The 20,387-nt window shown below is 40.9% G+C and overlaps 1 protein-coding gene across 5 annotated transcripts in view; it reads left to right on the plus strand.

Annotated features, from left to right (window-relative positions):
• Nucleotides 1–20,387, plus strand: part of LOC124172808 — a 184,651-nt gene that overhangs the window by 81,655 nt on the left and 82,609 nt on the right. For all 5 annotated transcript variants that reach the window (XR_006868279.1, XM_046552292.1, XM_046552295.1 and 2 more), the window contains 3 exons: nt 2,192–2,321; nt 11,622–11,734; nt 17,240–17,380. Coding sequence is in view for 4 of the 5 variants with exons in the window: in XM_046552292.1 (XP_046408248.1) it covers nt 2,192–2,321; nt 11,622–11,734; nt 17,240–17,380 (384 nt within the window). In the remaining variant the exon portion in view is untranslated. The remainder of the gene's footprint in view (nt 1–2,191; nt 2,322–11,621; nt 11,735–17,239; nt 17,381–20,387) is intronic.

The following is a 20,387-nucleotide window of genomic DNA, read 5'->3' on the forward strand; positions in this document are numbered from 1 at the left end:
GGTAGCTGAGTACCTTCCTGGCTGGTAGCGCATGGCTTAATAAAGGTTTATTAATACCTTATCAAGCGAAGAAAACTTTCCGACCTTAGCCAGTTTTAATAGGTGATTATTAAGACATGTTTCCCTGAGCTCTGTGCCTCATGCGTGCATTGGTAGCCTCTGACGATGCATAACTCCTATCCTCTCGTATAGAAACTAGGTCCCTGTGACGTCACGTGGAGTGGAATTGCATGGGCGCCAATCTGGCCTTTTTCAAATGAGGATAAAATTTGACCCTTGCCATTCGTCAAAACCGGTATTTCTAAAACCAAATCGCAATCAATACCTTTTGTTTTCTTTGATGAAGGAAACTACCCTATTATTGGTCTGTGTGCCATGATGATATGCAGACCTTAAGGCTGTGATTGGAAGACCAGTAATCAAAGTGTTCATTAATCCTTGAGAAAAAATCAGACACCTCTTCACTTCCCTGTCACCCTCCATTTTCCCACTCACAACCTTTAGCCGGCCCTAAATTTTACTAACGATAGACGACGTCATAAGAGCACTTTCATTGCTGCTTTTGCATTGCTGGCATTTATAGTTATTTTTACGTGATCAATATTTGTCCCTAGAAAAAAAAAACAGACCGTGAAATATAGACAGTGAAAACCTGGAAATAACCGTGAATTTTATAATTCAGTTAGAGTGGGAACCCTGTGGTTTCAACGTCAGACGTCATCATCAGGTGATGACGTCTCACGTTGAAACCGTGATGATTGACCTGATGATGATATCTAATATAAGACACGGTCTCATGCGCTACTTTGTGGAATTGCTTCATGTTAAATGAATTGCCCCACTAAACTTTGTAATGACCATATGTTCCCCACCCAGTCACCTTTACTTAACGTCACACTACCACCCCCCTACGACCCTCAACCTTGATTCCCTCATGTCTTTTAAACCTTTTGAGAGCCCCTCCCCCCTTTATCACCCCCTTTGTTCCTTGTCGTTTATCCCATGCAAGCCAGCCCGAGGCCTCCCCCACTACTTTCTTCAATAAACAGCTTTACCCGCCATCAATGTTCCTTCCCACCCGCCCCCTTTTTCACCCCCCCCTTCCACCCACGTTTACCTATTTAAGAGCGTGCCACCCATCTAATTGTACCAGATGATAACACTAACTGTTGAAACCGGTCGTACGATTTAAAATAAAGTGTGGAATAAAACATAGTTACAGTGAGTCCTCGTTTAACGTCACTTACCGTTCCTGAAAAATGTGACGATAAACGAAATGACGTTAATCGAAGCACAATTTCCCATAAGAAACAATGTATAAAGTGAATATCGGCTCCTAGACCTCACAATTCCTACGCGAAAAAATTTTAGCGTATCATATTTGGGCCATTTCTTACGATGGGAATGCCAAACTATGGCATAAACACGAGTCTCTGTCTTCATTGACGGCGATACCAGCAGCGACGTACATCCTTCTCCATTTTTGTATCTTCCCGCGTTTGTTTTTTTGGCTTCGCTATGGTGGTCACCTGGGCATCATCGCCTGGGCATCATCATCGCTGAAACATCGTCGCAGTTACAGGAACCAAGATTATTGAGAACACGGCGAAAAAGTGACGACAAATACTCCGAGTTCTACCCGGAAAAATTCCTAGAAATCACTTTTCAGGTTCCAGAAAACCGTTATGTCAAGTAAAATTTGCTAAAATTTTACTTGACATTTACGCACTTAACATTTGCGCACCTACCTAAGAATTCATTTTGCAGAAAATTTGCTATAAACGTAATCGAAATTGACAATAAACACACCGTTTTACACTTCGTTTAGACTGACTGTATTACCGCCCACAAAACGAACAACCTGCAACGCCCGCCGCTTCGCATTTTTTCTCGCGCGAAATTTAAAAGACCTGACCAGACCTGACGTTATCGCGAAGCAAAGGTGCGATAAACGAATGACGGTCTCAAAATTTTCGTGGCGTTATCGCGAAATGACGTTAAACGGGGTGACGTAGAACGAGGACTCACTGTATTTTATTTCATTTAACATGATATCTAACTGTGAATAAATATTCATGTGAAAGCACAAAGTTTTTCTTTTTAATTGTAGTAGTGTTCTAACTACTTTGAGTGAGTGATGCTTGTACGTCTCTCGGCTGATTTGCTGTGTTTTTTTTCTGGTTATTCTCAGACCCTGTCTCGAGGGACGCAGAGGAGGAGAGCGAGGTGGTGGAGGTGGAGAGGGGTGATCCCTTGGCTCCCAGCATGGAGGAACTTGCCGCCGTGGAGAAAATGCGGAGAAAAAATGGATCGGGAAAAGGGTGAGTTTATACGGTGGCCCGAATAGCCTTTTTTCACCGTGTAACGACCCCAAAATTTAGATGCACAAACGCGTGAAGAGAAAATAAAACCTGTTGTAAAGGCTTGTTTACACGGTACATTAACAAACAAGAGTTTATGTCCATTTGTGCGAATGATTTTTGTTGAACGGAACACGTGCGAATGCATGAACCAAATTGGAACAGGTTCCATTTCACGTTCATGCATTCGCACAAGAAATGCATTCGGAAAACAGAGGCTGTTCATGTTTGGTTCATATGTTCGTACAAGTTCTTTTCCAGTCCACAAAAGTAATCCGCAAACAGACATTAACTTGGACGTGTTAATGCGACGTGTAACCAGACCCTCAGAGACGAAATTAGAACAGGCTGCGGATTCTTGATTTAACGTATAAGGACTAATTCAGCTTCATGCACCATGCATCCAGGCTTTTACTTAGGGCAGGAGTTATTCAAAATTAATATGATATGTACGATCAGTTCATTAGCAGCAATTACACGAGAACTTTTACAATACTACACAATACCAGTACTAATCGTAATGTCGAATATTAATAAACGTACAGTGGAACCTCGTTAATGCGAGTACGGGCTATAGTGAGACCCCCGCTATTACGAGAGATAGCCGATGCACCGTCAATTGACCCTATGATACCCATGTTTAAAAATTCGTTTTTACGAGGCCCTTTCGGTGCCCTTTCGGTGTTGGCTCTCGCCATAGCGAGGGTTTCACCGCCGGAAAATATTACATCAAGACTCCTTCATCTCTGTAATTGCTAGCGATCTGTTAGAAATGAAGTTAATGGAGTGCTCAGTCTCAAATTTATGTGGTAAACTGTCGTTCGATAAATAAGTAGTTAATTTTGTGATAATATTTTGGCATTAGCATTCGCGAATTCTTGATCTTCTTTTGTTCCTCGGGCGACAGAAAGCAGACGGCAGCATACCCGCACGTTCGTGAGTTGTGTGAAAAGAAAGCATTTGATGGCAGACACCATGGCCAAAAAAACAACAAACACGTCTAAGCGAGAAAAAAAAATAAAGGAGTTATATGAGAGTGTCGAAATTAATTTATCTCCCTATTCGCTTTTCACGATTAAAAAAAAACAAAAGCGCCCAAGGAATGCAGACTATGTAGAGTTATAAGGAACTTTGTTCGGGTGGTTTTGCCCATTGCAATCTGCAGGAAATTCTGAGAAAGGGGCTACGCCTAAGCCTAAAGCGAAGAATTTAAGGATAGATTGCGAATCAAGAATTTCAAGAGTGCTGAAGGTTGATTATACTAATGCAAAGCACCAAAGCGTTATCTCTCGTCATAATTGCTGGTGATGCCGGCGATGTAAACCCGAAGTCGTGGAAGAATCACCAATAATAATATACATCAATAAAATACAACAATGGAAACATTTGAGGTATTAAATAACCACGATACGGTTTTATCAGTTAATTTTTGAATTTTCAGTGGAAAATACCAAAATAATAGAATGATTACGTAGATGCACTGATTAAGTGCATAGAAAAACGGCTTCGTCGGCTGTGCATTGGCATAATGATTGACAAAACCATGCTTTGCATGATTTTTATTCAGTGCGGCACTTATAAATTGTTGGAATAGTTAGTCGTTGTTTGAGTAAGGAAATTTAGTGATGCAAAAAACGTTGCCTTTCGTCTGGATTTATTCTTACGTTTATCGGATAGAAACTTCTTTGTCGCCGCACCACTCCTGTTCCAGTATAACTGTACGCAACAGGTATATTGGCTATTATTTGCTCCACCTCCGGTAAAGCGACAATTTGCTATAGCGAGTGTTTATTGGTGCACCGTGGGGTCTCGTTTTATCGAGGTTGCACTGTACTCATTCAGTAATAGGGTAAAAAAGATGAGCTGTACAATGAATATGAAACTATGGGAGGGATAAAATGGCTGGAAGAAAATTACTTTGCTTTTCTACAAAACACACACTTTATTGCCGACTAGTTTCGGTTACACTGAACCATTTTCAAGACTAGTGATACACATAAGATTTTGCTGGCATATAGACTCTGTGGTCGGGTGATTGGAGGGGAAGGGGAGGGGGGAGGTAAGTGATGGGAATGGGGAAGGTGGGAAGAGATAGGGGAAAAAACCAGAGGTAGTTACAGAGGGGAGTGTGGGTTGGTGTCACAAGGATTTTTTGGCGTGTAATAGTGGAATGTCTAGGAGGGGGGAGTGGAAAGGGAAAAGGTGGTCATTAGCAATGGGTTCTTTCCTCTTTACAATTTTTAAAATTTCCAACTGTTCTCTGATGTCCAGCTGTGTTCCTTTCTTGACTCGATGCAGTAATTCCGGGGTAAAATCCGCTTGGTGGCCTTCCTCCCGAAGATGGGTAGCGAATTGGGACATCCCAGTGTGTGTTTTGTAGAAAAGTAAAGTAATTTCCTTCCAACCATATAATGGAATTCTACAAAGTAAAGGCCTCAACAATTCAGTGCACATAGGATTTTGCCGGGATATATACTCTGTGGTCGGGTGATTGGAGGGGAAGGGGAGGGGGGGGAGGTAAGTGACGGGAAGGGTGAAGGTGGGAAGGGATAGGGGAAAACCAGAGGTAGTTACAGAGAGGGGCGTGGGTTGGCGTCACGGGGATTTTTGGGGTGTAATAGTGGAATGTCTAGGAGTGGGGAGTGGCTCCCTTGGCTCCCAGCGCAGAGGAACTTGCCGCCGTGGAGAAAATGCGGAGAAAAATTGGATCAGGAAAAGGGTGAGCGTAGACTCATTCGGTATTGGGGTGAAAAAGATGAGATGTACAATCAATGAGAAGCAGACTTCGCCCAAAATCCATTTAGTCACATCTGTCGGACAATGCCGAAATTGAAGCGCATATCCAAAGTTTGCACACCTTCATAGCCACTCGAGAGGTCCAAATTCTAAAAATGTAATATTTTATGGTCATTCCCTGTAGATTTTGCCGAGTTACCGCCCTTTAGTCACACACATAATGGAAAAGAAGTGCGTCAGCATTGGTAAAGAGTTCTCGGGATCGCCACCGGGTCAGGAACTCCATATCTGCCAACGTTTCGATGTCCGACTCGGTCATCGTCCTCAGGGCTGTGAATGTCGAGTGAGAATTTGACTTGCTTATATACAATCACTCTGGTGGTCAGGTGACTGCTGATTGGCTGTCGTCAGCGGCATGCTCTGATTGGTGGTTTTGCCTAGCCTTTTGTATAGTCTTGAGCACAGGTTTCCAGGTGCTGCTCAGAGCATATCCGGAGTCTCTATTGATGGTATTCTTAGACAGTCTAATTTCAATAGACTCTTTAATGAGTCGATCCCAAAAGCCATTGGATCGGCAGAGCATCTTGGTGTCGTCAGCATTGTTTGTACGCCTTTATAGCCACTCCAGTGGCCTACCATTAGCATAATAATTAGCATCTTTTTCTGTCTACGTAAGTAATTCTGGTACACTACCTCGGATGTGTCTTAAGGACTTATGATTTTTGCGTCAGCTAAAGTTGCGGGGACGATGATTGCTGTTTCTTGGTTCTTGCATTTACCTCTATCACATTTGACGGACGCATTTTCCCCGCAGAAGTTCCAGTTTGTGTTTAGTCCTGAATGTTTATTTCATGAGGAACGTAGGGATAAAAATCGGATGATTTCTCTTCAGTTTAATTTTCTTTGGTTGCATTGATGAAGAAAATTTTTGATTCTATTTTCCCATACAAGAATTGACGATGTCGACTCAGCACTATCCGACAATTCCCTTTTTTTCCCTCAGTTATCGAGTTTCTTTAGGACTCAATCCAGCAGCCATCATCTTCAGTTTCGTCCGCTGGTCTCTCAATATACTCCTTCATTAGGGGGAACCTTATGCTCTTTCTTGCACTTACACGCAAAAATATCGCATTATTTCAAATGTTCCTTCAAAAGTGCTTGAGTTTTGTACTTCAACAAAAACCCTACTTTTGGCCTATTCGCATTTTCCGTAAGTTTTAGTACTTCCTGTGGTACCGCTAAATCCATTTAGTCACACACATAATTGAAGGGAAGCATCACCATAGTTCGCACACCTTTATAGCCACTCCAGTGGCCTCTTCATAGACCGTAGGCTCCTTTCCTGCGTTCTCGGATCTAAAAACATTTCATCACTTCTCTAAAAGTTGGTAACATCGATTTGTTTAACGCCGACGAGGCGCCAAAGAAGGGATAAGTCGTCTCACTACGCATCGTTTTTTACCGTCTACCATCTTCTGATTTATATTATGAAAGATAAACGACCTCCTAGCAGCATGCGCGGGATGAATTATGCTGTGTTAGAGGCGTGGGAGGGGGAGAAGCGAGCGTGGAGGGGAAGGGATCGGCCTGCGGCTCTGGTATCCGCGACGCTGCGTGGGCGTTGGAGTATTTTCTTCGCGGACGCGGACTCAAATTAGGCATTTTGTGGCTAAACTGTGGCAGATACGTCAAAATGTACGAAATTTTTGCCCTAGAAGGGCAGCAACTCGGCAAAATCTATAGGGGATGACCATAAAATATAATACTATTCGAATTTTGACCTTCACCCCCTAAATTGCATTAGAGCGAGGGTCAGGGGTTCACGTAGAGGTCTCAAATTTTTCAGGCCTTATTTTTGATCGGTCCCACTACTTTTTTTCATTGGGCCAGATGGATTTGAAAAAAACCGATTTTTGCGATCCGCCCTAATGTACAATGAATACGAAAAAGGTCAAATACAGTAGAACTTCTTTCGTACTGTAACCAGCTCGTTCAATGGGTCCTCCCTTCCCCTGATGCCTACGTCCCAAGGAAGTGGTTATTTGCAAGAAATAAAAAAAAATTGGAAAATTTTGAAATCCCAGATGGGTGTTGGGGTTCGCCCACGAGTAAAATACGCTGATGATTCGGATGGAAATGACGGTTAGCCACCTTACAATACAGAAATAACAATTTATTATAGCATCAAAAAAGAATTGTTGAACAATGAAAGGACCAAGTTATAACAACCAAAGAGAAATAAAAAAAATTGTTGAACAATGAAAGGACCAAGTTATAACAACCCAAAGATAAATTTTTAAAAAATCCCTTTTCCCACACACGAACTGTGTTCACCGTATACGAGGAGGGGGGTCTTCACTGGGGGGGGGGGGAATGGAGTGCAGATACTTTACGTTCTGTCCTTGACGTTACTGCGTCCGTATGGCTCCGCGGTGTCGAACTTCCTTTCCTTGGTTTCAATTATTTCACTCACCACTCACTACAACATCGTTGCACTCTTTTTTCTGTCCTGAGTCCTCACCCGCCGCACCTTTTTATGCCGTCCCTAGGGACGGCGGCGTGCGAAAACCAGCCATGCTATCGAATCATCCGATTCGATAGCCCGCGAGTTCAAAACAAAGCATACAACATAAAATAAAATGGTTGGTGGCTATACCATATTCCCGAACTGAAGGCGGCTGACCTTGAGCGTGCTCGCAACCCACCCACTCTTCTAGCCAATCACAGAAGAGCGACAGGAGAAAGTGTGGAAGATCCCGCAGTCTCTCTCCGAACTCCGAGCAGTGAACATCGCTCTCCAGCTGGCAGTGTTGCCAAGCCGAATCTTTGGAGATCGCACAGCGATCGTTCTGCCGCACCCGAAAGTACCGTTATTCCCAAGGCTGGCAACGCCGGTCGGCCGGATGGAGGGGAGCGGAGTGGAAAAGGGAAGGGGATGGAGGGGTGGAAGGGGCAGCGCTACTCATTGGCTACTTTTTATTTTCCACCCAGCCGCCTTCAGTTCGGGAAAATGGTATAACCGTTACAGTACGTTTCTGAAGGGACCACAAAAAATGAACGTGCTATCCAGGAAAACGTGCTAACCAGGGAAGTAAATTATAGAAATAATGGATGACATTGATTTTTGTGTGGTAATCACTTTTTTTTTTGAAAGGGTCAAACTTTGGGTTATCCATGTTTTCCTATTATTCGTGCCGTCTCATTAGACCGGATAATAGGGACTGTACTGTATTTACAGGTGTTTAAAACATCATCATGCTACTTTACATGATGAAAATATGTAATGAAAAATTTGAAACTACCTAATAGATTCAATTGATTTAATAATAGGCCCGTTATAGCATTCCATTAAAATACAGTAGATTCCGGTTAATGGGGAACATGCATGAAATTTGTTCACCATTCTAGTTGGTCTCATTGAATAGAAAATTCTCTCAAGAGTCCAAATATATAAGCCAAAACTCTCCTGGTACTCCACAAACGTCAATAAATGACAATTAAAAAGGCACGAATATCGCTTGGAGTCACGTGACCTGAAACGCCTTCTGACGTCATCGCACGGTACACCATTCACTTCGCTAAGAGACGAGAGTGTAAGAGGCTTGAATGCAAGATATTTAAAGTAAAAATTGCAATTATTATCGCCTAATTTGCGTTTGAGCCCTCGTAGATCGATTTTCTACCCACTTCCTCAGTCTGTCATCAGTGGATACCGTTCCGTGACGTCACGCTCCGATGACGTCGTGTTTTCAAGAAGCCGATGAAGATCAATTTTTAAAGACTCATAACTCAGCTAAAAAGCATTACTCATACGCGAAATTTTCGACGAGGACATTTGAGGTATAGGCCTTCTTATTCCAGTACTTTAAAAAAATTGTGCATGTTCCCCATTGGGACATATCGGAATTTTGGTGGCGTAGCAGCCACCGGCCGCACGTAAACTAAAAACTTAATAAACGCGGCGGACGCCATGCATGCAAATGCAGCAATCAAAGTACAATAGATTCCGGTTAATTGGGACGTATCGGGACTTGTGCACTTTGCCCCAATTAAGCGGCTGCCCCAACTAGGCGAACTTAACTGTATATGGGCACAAACAAACGTTGAAGTGATAAAAAGAAGATTAAAGAATGTTTATAATGCAAAATAATTTTTTTAAACTATCAATTTAATTAATAAATCAGCGAGTTTAGTTAATTTATCATGATTTTTAAGAATTATAGCAATTTAGTTGAAAATATTTTTCACAGCCTCGGGCGACGCTGAATGAATGTCTTTTACTGAGTCCTATTAAAGAAAGGTCCTATCCTATTGCGGATAGTACAACAACAAGAACTTTCAAAATAGGGCAAGGATAGGAACATTTGTGAAAAATATGAGTAAATCAAAGGAGGAAAATAAAAAAAATAGTATTCTGAAAATAAAAATTTTAATTTCGTCGCGAGTATGGAGTCTATGTCGCCGACTCATGGCCCAATAAAGCGGCATGCTGTCCCAATTAAGCGGAGAATACTCTGGGATATTCCTCAATTGGGTTCTGTTCTTAAAGATCTGCCCCAAGTAACCGGTGGACCCATTAAACGGAATCTACTGTACAATAATCCTGGTGCTTTTCCGTCTGATTTTATTTTCTATATAACGATCGGGTACTGATTAAAAAAATCGCGCGTAAGGAAGAAGAGAAAAGAGATGTGGCCTTGGACACTGCAAAGGAAGACCAGCAAAAGGCAAAGGCACATGCTCTCTTGCCATACGTCGGAAAGAATTGCTAGAGTTCTTGCCAAACATGACGTTCTGACGCGATTTAAAAGTTTGAAGAAGACCTCTGACCTCCTCCGGAGAGAAAAAGATCGTCACCCATCCAATATCTATGAAGGAGTGTATGAAGTAGCGTGTTCCTGTGGTTTATCATACATCGGGCAAACATCTAGATCCCTCAAATGCAGAATAAATGAACATCTCAAGGCAACCGAAAAGAAAAATTTTCGTCTTTCTGCGGTTGCAGAGCATGCACGGTCGGAACCTGGGCACGTCATACTTTTCGAGGAATCGAACATCATCGCCAGGGAAAATAAATATTTCCCTAGGCTGATAAGGGAGGTGATTGAAATAGCGAGTCACCCAAAGAACTTCAATAGGGAAGACGGCTATCCTTTATCCTCATCTTTCAAACGGCTTTTCCAACAAAGGAATTCAAATCAACAGCCGCCTGAAATGAACGCGGTGTAAACCCGGAAAACCATCACCAATCAACTCACCGCGGAAGCCTCCGTAATAATGTAGTCCTTATTAAACAGGTCCAAAACAATATACAGCAGACTACCGATTATCCGGCTGCGGTTTATCCGGGTTGCGGATTATTCCTGTTTGCACATCTCTCATATAATGTAATGAGTTTAAATGGAATTCCTAAGGATTGCAAAGCAAAAGTGCCAAAACACCCTTGAGTTGATCTCACGATTGCATTCGTTCTCCAATGTGAGAAAACGTGGCAGCAATGTTGCTGAAATTTTCTTCAGACCCAAATTTTAAAGCAAAATTAAAGCAATTGTGCACTTCAATATGCCTGTGGCCCGACCTGTATTGCGCACTTCGATTCATACAGCGCTTGAAACCATGTCGTGGATTTAGTCAATTATTTTGGGGGGTACACACTTCGACGCAGCGTCAGGAACAATGTTCTTTTTTTATGTACACCCTCGTTTTAACTCATTTACCCAATTTAAATAGTTTGAAACATAGGAGCAGATCTTCCATAAGCTTCGTTCAAGTTAGTTCTGATATCTTTCAGCGTTGACCCTTTCAAAAAAAAAAGTGTTCACTCACCACACAAAAATCAATTTCATCCTTTATTTATATTATTTACTTCCCTTGTTAGTACATTTTCCTGGAGAGCACGTTCATTCATTTTATCCTATCTGGGTCAAATCTATTCTTTTTTTGGTAGAAATATTTCCTGCAATACTGATCAGGCGTTCACTAAAAACAATGGTGGTTGATGATCTTTCCATTCTATTCGGGTTTTTTCACCGCGTTTTCATACTGCATGGCAGAGGATTCTCCAACCACCAACAATGAACCTGGGGGGCGGGGAATTTTTAAACAACAGGGTACAAACTATGTTGAGGGTTTCAAACTAATTTTAACACCCTTCATAATCGAAAAAAACTTCATTTTTCAAAGAAATCTATTGTAAATTCATGATTTTTCAATATTTTGTTTGCTTTTATGAAGGAAAGTACTTGTATAATTACTTCATTTAATAGCAGACATATGAAAATGCATTTGAAATATCCGAAAATATCCGATCTGAAAGGACTTTAATAAATGCTAGTCCTAACGTCGTTATAGCTCTTCATTTTAAGTGTAAACTACTGGTGTCCTAACAACCCCTGCAACAGGCCTTTTAGGCAGCTTGCAGGGTATTATGTAGATGTAGAAAAGCTTTGACCTGTAACTCAGTCGTTGCAAAGATATTTTAAATGAGTTCTAGTACGTAATTGTTCCCTCCATTTTCGTTTTCAGGTTGCAGTTTACGCTGCTTAACTGGAAGAAGCACCTTGTCTTGATGCCAAAGGCAGTGAAGGTGTTGAATGGCAAGACGTCTGCCGAAGGTGGACATGAAATGTCCTCTAAAGGTAAGCCTTTATGAGTTGAAATTGTTGAATAATATTTTTTATTTTTTTAAATTACAATTCAGAAAAAAAACTTAAAATTTTGAAGTAGTAAGCAGATGAAAAACTCTAAATAGGAAAGGTATGACAGGGTTCCCACTCAACCGTGAAAACCTTAAAACCGTGAATGAGCCGTGAATTTCGTCTACCGTGAAAGAACCTGGAAATAGTCGTGAAATTCGTCATAAAACGTTAAAAACCTCTCAGACTTGATGTTAGATCTACGATTGACGGATCAAAAGAAAAATAGGTCAGTCACTTGCACATACTGTCCACACATTGATCTGCACACGTATATTCGAAGCGCAAGTATTGGTCCGTGTGTCATGACGGCACATTGATCTTGAACCTGCGATAAGAAGACCTTTAACCCTTTCACTGCTATGGACGTACCTAGTACGTCCGCACGACAGACTGCGGTGGACGTACTTTTTCTTCCTCCCTGCCATGCGTTCAGCACTTTCGCCGAAGCACTTCGAAAGGACCCACTAATCCGCCACCCTTTCCTCGACGAACTCACCCACGCAGGACCGTCTCATCGGCCCTACCAGCGGGGGTCCTACCTCCGAAAAAGTGATCGCTCAGACTGAAATGTGAAAATCAATCAATCAATCCGATCATCAAAAAATGATTGTTCTCATCGCTCTCCTGCCAATCAAGCAATCAAGTTAGTCTTTGAACCGTGTTTCTGCGATGAAAAATAACGATTTTGTTAACTTTGATATAATGGCCGTTTTCTGGTGGTCCGCAGCCACGTTTTGTTGCAAAGTTAACGAAATCGTTATTTTTTATCGCAGAGACACGGTTCATAGACGTACTTGATTGCTTGATTGACAGGAGAGCGATGAGAACAATCATATTTCGATGATCGGATTGATTGGTTGATTTTCACATTTCAGTGTGAGCGATCACTTTTCGGGAGGTAGGGACCCCGCTGGTAGGGCCGATGAGACAGTCCTGCGAGGGTGAGTTCGTCGAGGAAAGGGTCGCGGATTAGTGACCCTTCGGAGGGTGTACCACACCCATCCTGGAAGTGCCTGTTCCATGGGCCCAGGAAACGCATTTTAACATTTTCGCCGCATGTGAGGAGAAGGTTTCCGGAGATTGAACAGCAGCGAAAGGGTTAACCAAAGTGGTCATTAACCGTGGGGAGAAATCAGACACCTCTTCACTTCTCTATCGCCCTCCATTTTCTCACTAACAACCTTTAGCCGACCCTAAATTTTGCTAACGATAGGCATCGTAATAAGAGCACTTTCATTGCTGCGTTTTGGCATCCCCGGCGTTTATCACGTTTGCTATATTTTTAGTTAACGTGCGGCCAGTGATTTTTATGTGATCAATATTTCTTCCTAAAATGGTTTATCAAACAGACCGTGAATTTGACGCAATTTAGACTGTGAAAACCTGGAAAATATCTATCCTGGTCTATTGTGTCCGCGACGGTCACTTTTTTCGACCTGTGCCGCACAGGCGCAGCATTCGTTGTTTAAGGAAGAAAATCCTCGCCGCACAGGTGAGGCATTCGGCACGAAAGGGTTAAAATCGATGTTTCGATCATGTTTCAAGGCCGAGTCACGTGCAGATACACTCCATGCATTTTTCTGCGCACGTGTATTCTAAAGCGCAACTATTAATTGGTCGGCGTGTGCTATGACAGCACATTTACCTTAAGCCTGTGTTTGGAAGACATTAACCCTGGCAAAAAATCAGGCTCTTCTTCACTTCCCTGCCACCCTGCTCTCTCCATTTTCCCACTCACACCCTTTTAGCCGGACATGAATTTTGCTAACGATAGGTGACGTCACGAGAGAAAGCACTCTCATTGCTGCGTTTGCATTCAAGGCATCTGTCGCATTTGTTACATTTTTAGTTAACGTGCGGCCGATGATTGTTACGTGATCAATATTTCTGCCTAAAATGTTTTTTCTACAAACCGTGAATTTGATGACATTTAGACCGTGAGAACCTGTAAAAAAACCGTTAATTTTATAATGTAGTTAGAGTGGGAACCCTGACCGTGATCACGGAGCGAGGTTGCGCACTGCAAGGCTAGGAAAAGAGGAACACGGTGCTCCCGTGAATCCTAGCTTGATCGTAGAATTACGATAGACAGATTAACAGAAAAATCGATACGTTGATCATTATTTCAAGGTCAGTCACTCGCAGACACTGTTCACGTATTTATCTGCACACGTATATTCGAAGCGCAATTATTGGTCCTTGTGCCATGACGATACACAGACCTTAAGCCTGTGGTTGGAAGACCAGTAGCTAAAGTGTCCATTAATCCTGGCGAAAAATTGATTTCCCTGCCACCCACCATTTCCCACTCACAACCTAATGATTGTTACGTGATCAATATTTCTTCCTAAAATGGCTTATTAACAGACCGTGAATTTGACGTAATTTAGACCGTGAAAACATGGAAAATACCGTGAATTTTATAATGTAGTTAGAGTGGGAACCCTGTATGAGCTGTGGAGAAAAATGAGATGGTGGATAAAAATAGAGATGGGTCGAAAAGCAGATTTCTCAAACTCGAATATCGAATTCGAATATTAAATCATTGCTCGAATATTCGAATACCTCGAATACATTAGTTTCCGGTTAATTGGGACATATCGGGACTTGTGCACTTTGCCCCAATTAAGCGGCTGCCCCAATTAGGCGAACTCTCTTGTATATGGGCATAAAAAACTTTGAAATGGTAGAAAGAAGACTAAAGAATGTTTATAATGTAACATAAGCTTATTAAACTATTAATTTGATTAATAAATTAGTGAGTTTAGTTAATTTATTACTATTTTTAAGAATTATAACAATTTAGTTAAAAATATTTTTCACAGCCTCGGGCGACGCTGAATGAATGTCTTGTACTAAGTCCTATCCTCTTGCAAGTAGTATAACAACAAGAGCTTTCAAAATAGGGCAAGAATAGCAACATTTGTGAAAAATAAGAGTAAATCAAAGGAGGAAAATATAAAAATATAGTATTCTGAAAACAAAAAATTTTAATTTCATCGCGAGTATAGAGTCTATGTCACCGACTAATGGCCCAATAAAGCGGCATGCTGTCCCAATTAAGCGGAGAATACTGTGGTATATTCCTCTATTGGGTTCTGTTCTTCAAGATCTGCCCCAATTAAGCGGCTGCCCCAAGTAACCGGTGGACCCATTAAACGGAATCTACTGTACTAGAATTGCGCAAAGGAACCTCAATCTATCATAATTCAGGGGGAGGAAAAAAATGACGAATGCGGAAATGTTTGACTAGGTTGCCTATGCAGCAGGAAACACAGGGTTTTGGCGAGTAATTGAGATTTCGAGAGAGTAAGAGAGAAGATCGTGAACTCCCACAACCCAAGGGTTAAGTATTGTTAATTCGGAATGCATCTGGTCCCATACATTTTGGAACATCAATCTTCTTGTGGAGATGATTTTATATTTAAACTAGAGATGGGTCGAATAGCAGATTTCTCGAACTCAAATGTCGAATTCGAATATTAACTCATAGCTCGAATAGAGTGAGTCCCCGTTCTACGTCACCCCGTTTAACGTCATTTCGCGATAATGTCACGAAAATTTTGAGACCGTCACTCGTTTATCGCACCTTTGCTTTGCGATAACGTCAAGTCTTTTAAATTTCGCGCGAGAAAAATTGCGAAGCGGCGGGCGTTGCAGGTTGTTCGTTTTGCGGGCGGTAATACAGTCAGTCTAAACAAAGCATAAAACGGTGTATTTATTGTTAATTGCGATTATGGTTTTAGCAAAAATTTCTGCAAAATGAATTCTTAGGTAGGTGCGCTAGGTTTTACTTGACATAATGGTTTTCAGGAACCTAAAAAGTGATTTCAAGGCATTTTTCCGTGTAGAACTCGGAGTTTTTGTCGTCACTTTTTTCGCCGTGTTCACAATAATTTTGGTTCCCGTAACTGCGACGATGTTTCAGCGATGATGATGCCCAGGCAACGCTCGCCCCGGCGACCACCATAGCAAAGCCGAAAAGCAAATGCGGGTAGATACAAAAATGGAGAAGGATTTACGTCATTGCTGCTATTGTCGTCGATGAAGACAGGAACTCATATTTATGCCATAGTAATGCCATTCCCATCGTAAAAAATGCCTCAGATATGATAGGCTAAAATTTTTTCGCGTAGGGATTGTGAAATCTAGTAGCCGATATTCACTTTTCACATTGTTTCTAATGGGATATTATGGTTCGATTAACGTCATTTCGTATGATCTTAGGTTTTCCCGGTGTATCAGATACGCGTAGATACGTATTTATTCTCTTTTACATCCTTTATAACCCTTTGTCCTGTGTAACTCATTCGGTGCCGTCCCTTGCCCTTTTTCCCTTCCACCTGTCCTTCTACGATTGTTTCCATCAGGCCATCATGCCTTTAAATGTGGCCAACTAAGTCATCCCGTCTTATCCTTAGGGATTTAAGAAGACCTCTCTTTTCTCCCACTATTCTTAGCACTTCCTCGTTACTTACTACACGGTCGATCCATTTTATCTTCATCATTCTTATGTATAGCACCACATTTCGAATGCTTCCATTCTTGACTTCTCTGCTGCTGTCAACGTCCAAGCCTCGCTTCCATAGAGAAACCTACTCCATGTGTAGCATCTGATTAATTGTTTCCTTACTTCTATGCTTGTATTCTCAGCTGTAAGAAGATTCTTTTTTTTGTAGAAAGCCCTCTTCCCCTGCGCTATTCTACGGACTATTTTCTTTCTTGCTTCGTCCATCGTTGGTAATTCGGCTTCCCAGGTAAGAGAACTCGTTCACCTCTTCAAGCTTATGCTTTCCTAGGTTAATCTGTCCAAGATGTCGGCTGTAAGACGAGTTTTCGCTATTCCGCCGACTATTTCTTTCTTGTATGATCTTAGGTTTTCCCGGCGTATCAGTTGCAGAAAAGTTTCTCGGGTTTTTCACCGGTTGATGTCGTCCATGTCTCCCGACGTTTCGATCCGTGACTTGCTGATCATTCGGAAGATCCCCTGAGGATGATCAGCATGGATGGTCACGGATCGAAACGTCGGGAGACATGGACGACATCCACCAGTGGAAAACCTGTGAAACTTTTCAATAACGTCATTTCGTTTATCATCACATTTTTCAGGAACGGTAAGTGACGTTAAACGAGGACTCACTGTACTAGAGTTGCACAAATCATATTAAACGTACCTTTCTTCTTCTAATTCACTTGATGAATGTATAAATAAAAAGGTATCCAGTGGAACCTCGATGGATGGACAAATAATAACGATGGATAATAGGGATGGACGAACAGGAGTAATAATCTTTCGATTTGGGCAATAAAAAAAATAATGGGAACCCACCCTATTCGGGGCAAGTCAATTGACCTGCTCTGTACTGAATGTGTTAAGAGGGATCTTGGGCCGTTTAATCTTAAATCTTTATTCTTGTCATCAAATCTCTCTCCTTTTCCTCATAGGTAGTCTTCCAGTGGCACTGAAGGAGTGTTTCGTACGGCTGGAGAGGTGTGATGCCCCCCGTACCACATGGAACAATAATGCACGCAAGGCAGAGTCCTCGGGCGGCGATGGGAAAGAGATGGAAAACATGCAAAGCAAAGGTGAGTGGGGAGAATCAACTGGAATGATTTATGTGCTTAGCGGGGTATTTTAATCCTCTCCTGATGGTGCCTACAATTGGTAAATGTTTTCTGTGGTATGAGTATATATACAGGGTGTCCTATTTATCATTATTATTTATTACTTATTTATATTAGATATTTATTTTTAATCCCCCATCTTATTTTCATACGATTTAAAATAAAACTATGTGCACAAATTAAAATCACCAAGAAGTTTATAGTTTCGACCCGGGACGAAACTTAACTCCCGGGAATGAAACTAAATTAACCGATCATTCCCCATACTGTATTTAGGGCTTTTAACTACGGTTGTTTCGCATTTATTAATATATTTTGGCCAAATTAAGATGAATATTTGGAAAAATATTATATTAATCATACTTGATGATGATGAATCATTTTATTTATATAAAAATGCGGTAGTTCACTCAGATCCTAAATTGAAATTCATGAAAATTGAAATTCATCAAAATTCATGACGTTATCGCGAAATGACGTTAAACGGGGTGAGGTAGAACGAGGACTCACTGTATAGTAAAAATGGCTGGATTTTTCTGTAGGGCTTTAAATTTAGCAGTCGGCACTCAAAGTGTTAATGCAGTAGCCGAGTAGAATATTTACGGCCACATCAAAAGGCGGAAAGTTCTAGGGGATCATACCTCCTCAAAATGTTTGCAAGATGCAGTATTAGGTACACCCCATCCCTCCCAATGCTTTGATAAATTCGAATTTTTTATTGAGTAAATATGTGCTGACGAAGACCTAACTTTTACTCATGGGATATTACTGGCTCAATTACAATAATACTTCCATTTTGAGTAGCCCACATATGTATTCATCTTATGAAAATAGTTAAGTAATGCATATATGCACATATGCCTAATTTCATGCAGTGGTATAGCATATCCATGGAAAACATCTTAATCTATCATTAATCATCTTGCCTTCTCTTATTCCTTTTTCATGTCAATAAATTTAGTCTTACCTAAATTTTAATCTTCATGACAAGTCCTTGCATCTTGAATTTTTGCCTCAATTCACCTCCAACAGGAACGAAAATAAAAATTGCTTAGAGGATTATCATGAGTGGGTAATTGAGGCTCCTATACTTGGAATTGAAGTTGTCCTTTTGATTTTCTGATTGGTATTCTCCCTCCAATAAAAGGGACAATCAAAGCTCAAATACATGTACCTTTAAAATTCTTCATGTGTTTAATGTTACTCTGGGCATTCATTTTCAGTGGTCCAATCAAAGATAAGATGACAAAATTGAATTTACTGATCCCTAATTCAAAGTTCATCTAATTTATTCAAACTGAGATATTTCCCCAGTGAGAAATGGGTGGTGGAATCCACGTGGAACCCACGTGGAGAATTAACGTGAGACAGGAAAATAGAATCGAAATGTTTATCACTCGTAGATAAATAAGATTCAAAAACACGAACAATAGAATTCCAGGTGACGTAAACATCTACATAAGATACAATACGGTGGGATGACACCAGAGTTTTATGGCGATTGGATCATTTCTGGGATCGTTTAACCAAAGAGGCGATTGAAATAAAAGTTGAAAATAAGAAAGTAAACAGAGACACCGGATTTTCGATCAGCAGCTCTTGGAATAGAACCCTTAAAAGAGTTATCCTTGCCAGAGCTAAGTCTACGCTGGTCCACGGTCTACCGCGACAACAATCGGATCTCAACCAATCCGGCTCCTCCTAATGCTGGGCTTCAACGGTCTTTTCGAATTTTCTATCAGTAGCCGTGAGAATGGGTAGCGAGTCTGTACCCGAAACGTCGGCGCTCTTAAATAATCTAACCCGCGCGCAATCCCGAGGGGATTTTTCTAAATCTGCATAAGAGGTCAAAGCAGTTTCTTGGCTGGCTTTGAATAAATTTAAATTTTAAATACCATGTGTGATAACTACCTATTCCTTGTCTTTGTAAATGCATAATAAATATAATTTAAAAGTATTGAAGTTCAGGAATTTCAAAATCTTTGTGGTAAAATTTCCTTAAGTTTTCCTGAGGGTGAGTTGCTTGTAGACCGCAACCTTTGAAACATCAGGGTACAAACAACTCACCAGGAGGAAAATGAAAAAAGATTGCACCACTATCATATGCCAAGAAATAACAGAATCATACAGGCGGTCCCCGACTTTCGTACACAATGCGTTCCCGAAAACTTGTACGAAAGTCGAATGTACGAAAGTCAAACCATTGACTTCCTTACTAATTAGGGGTTACGTCCCAGAAGAGCGGAATATACGTACTGAAACCTTTTTTTTCACGGAATTCATTTCAATTGACTTAATTTTAATAATAAGGTAATGAAACTCCTCAAATCATCTAATTTCTTTCGAAAATACGCAGAAAATGCAAATAAAAGTTTAAAAAACAAGAACTCCGTTGGCTATCGAGTGAAACTTTAAGTTGACATTCCACTTATTACGTCCACTATAAATAAAAAGACATACCAAGTAGCATAGCAAAATGTAGTTGTTGAACCCGCACTCTGGATACATTTTAATTTTTACACCAAAATTCGACATTTGGCTGGTGACATTCGTGATTGCGTATATTTCGCATGTTATTCAAAAAAGACAAAAGACAAACGGAATTTGGCTGATATTTCGTGCAATATCTTTGCTGAAGGTGTACAGGAATTAAACAGCACTCAAACGAAAAAACACAATTAGAAAGAAGATCTTACTAGTTTTATTGAAAGCTATTTGATGATGTCTAGTCAACTTCTTTTGAAATATATCTTAAATGAAGGCTTTCTTCTTCTCTTGATAAAGGAGCCTATAGCAGGCAGTCTCTCTCCCAAATAAATCACCTAGATTAGAGTCAACTACCAACAATTCCCTTCATTATATACGTTCGTATTGTTCGCATATACTGTTATTTGAAACAATTGAATGTTGGGATGCGCAATAAACATCGTGGGAATTTAAAAAAAATTACAGACCAACGTACGAAAAT

Source organism: Ischnura elegans (genome assembly GCF_921293095.1).
Source record: "Ischnura elegans chromosome 13 unlocalized genomic scaffold, ioIscEleg1.1 SUPER_13_unloc_3, whole genome shotgun sequence".
NCBI lineage: Eukaryota > Metazoa > Arthropoda > Insecta > Odonata > Coenagrionidae > Ischnura > Ischnura elegans.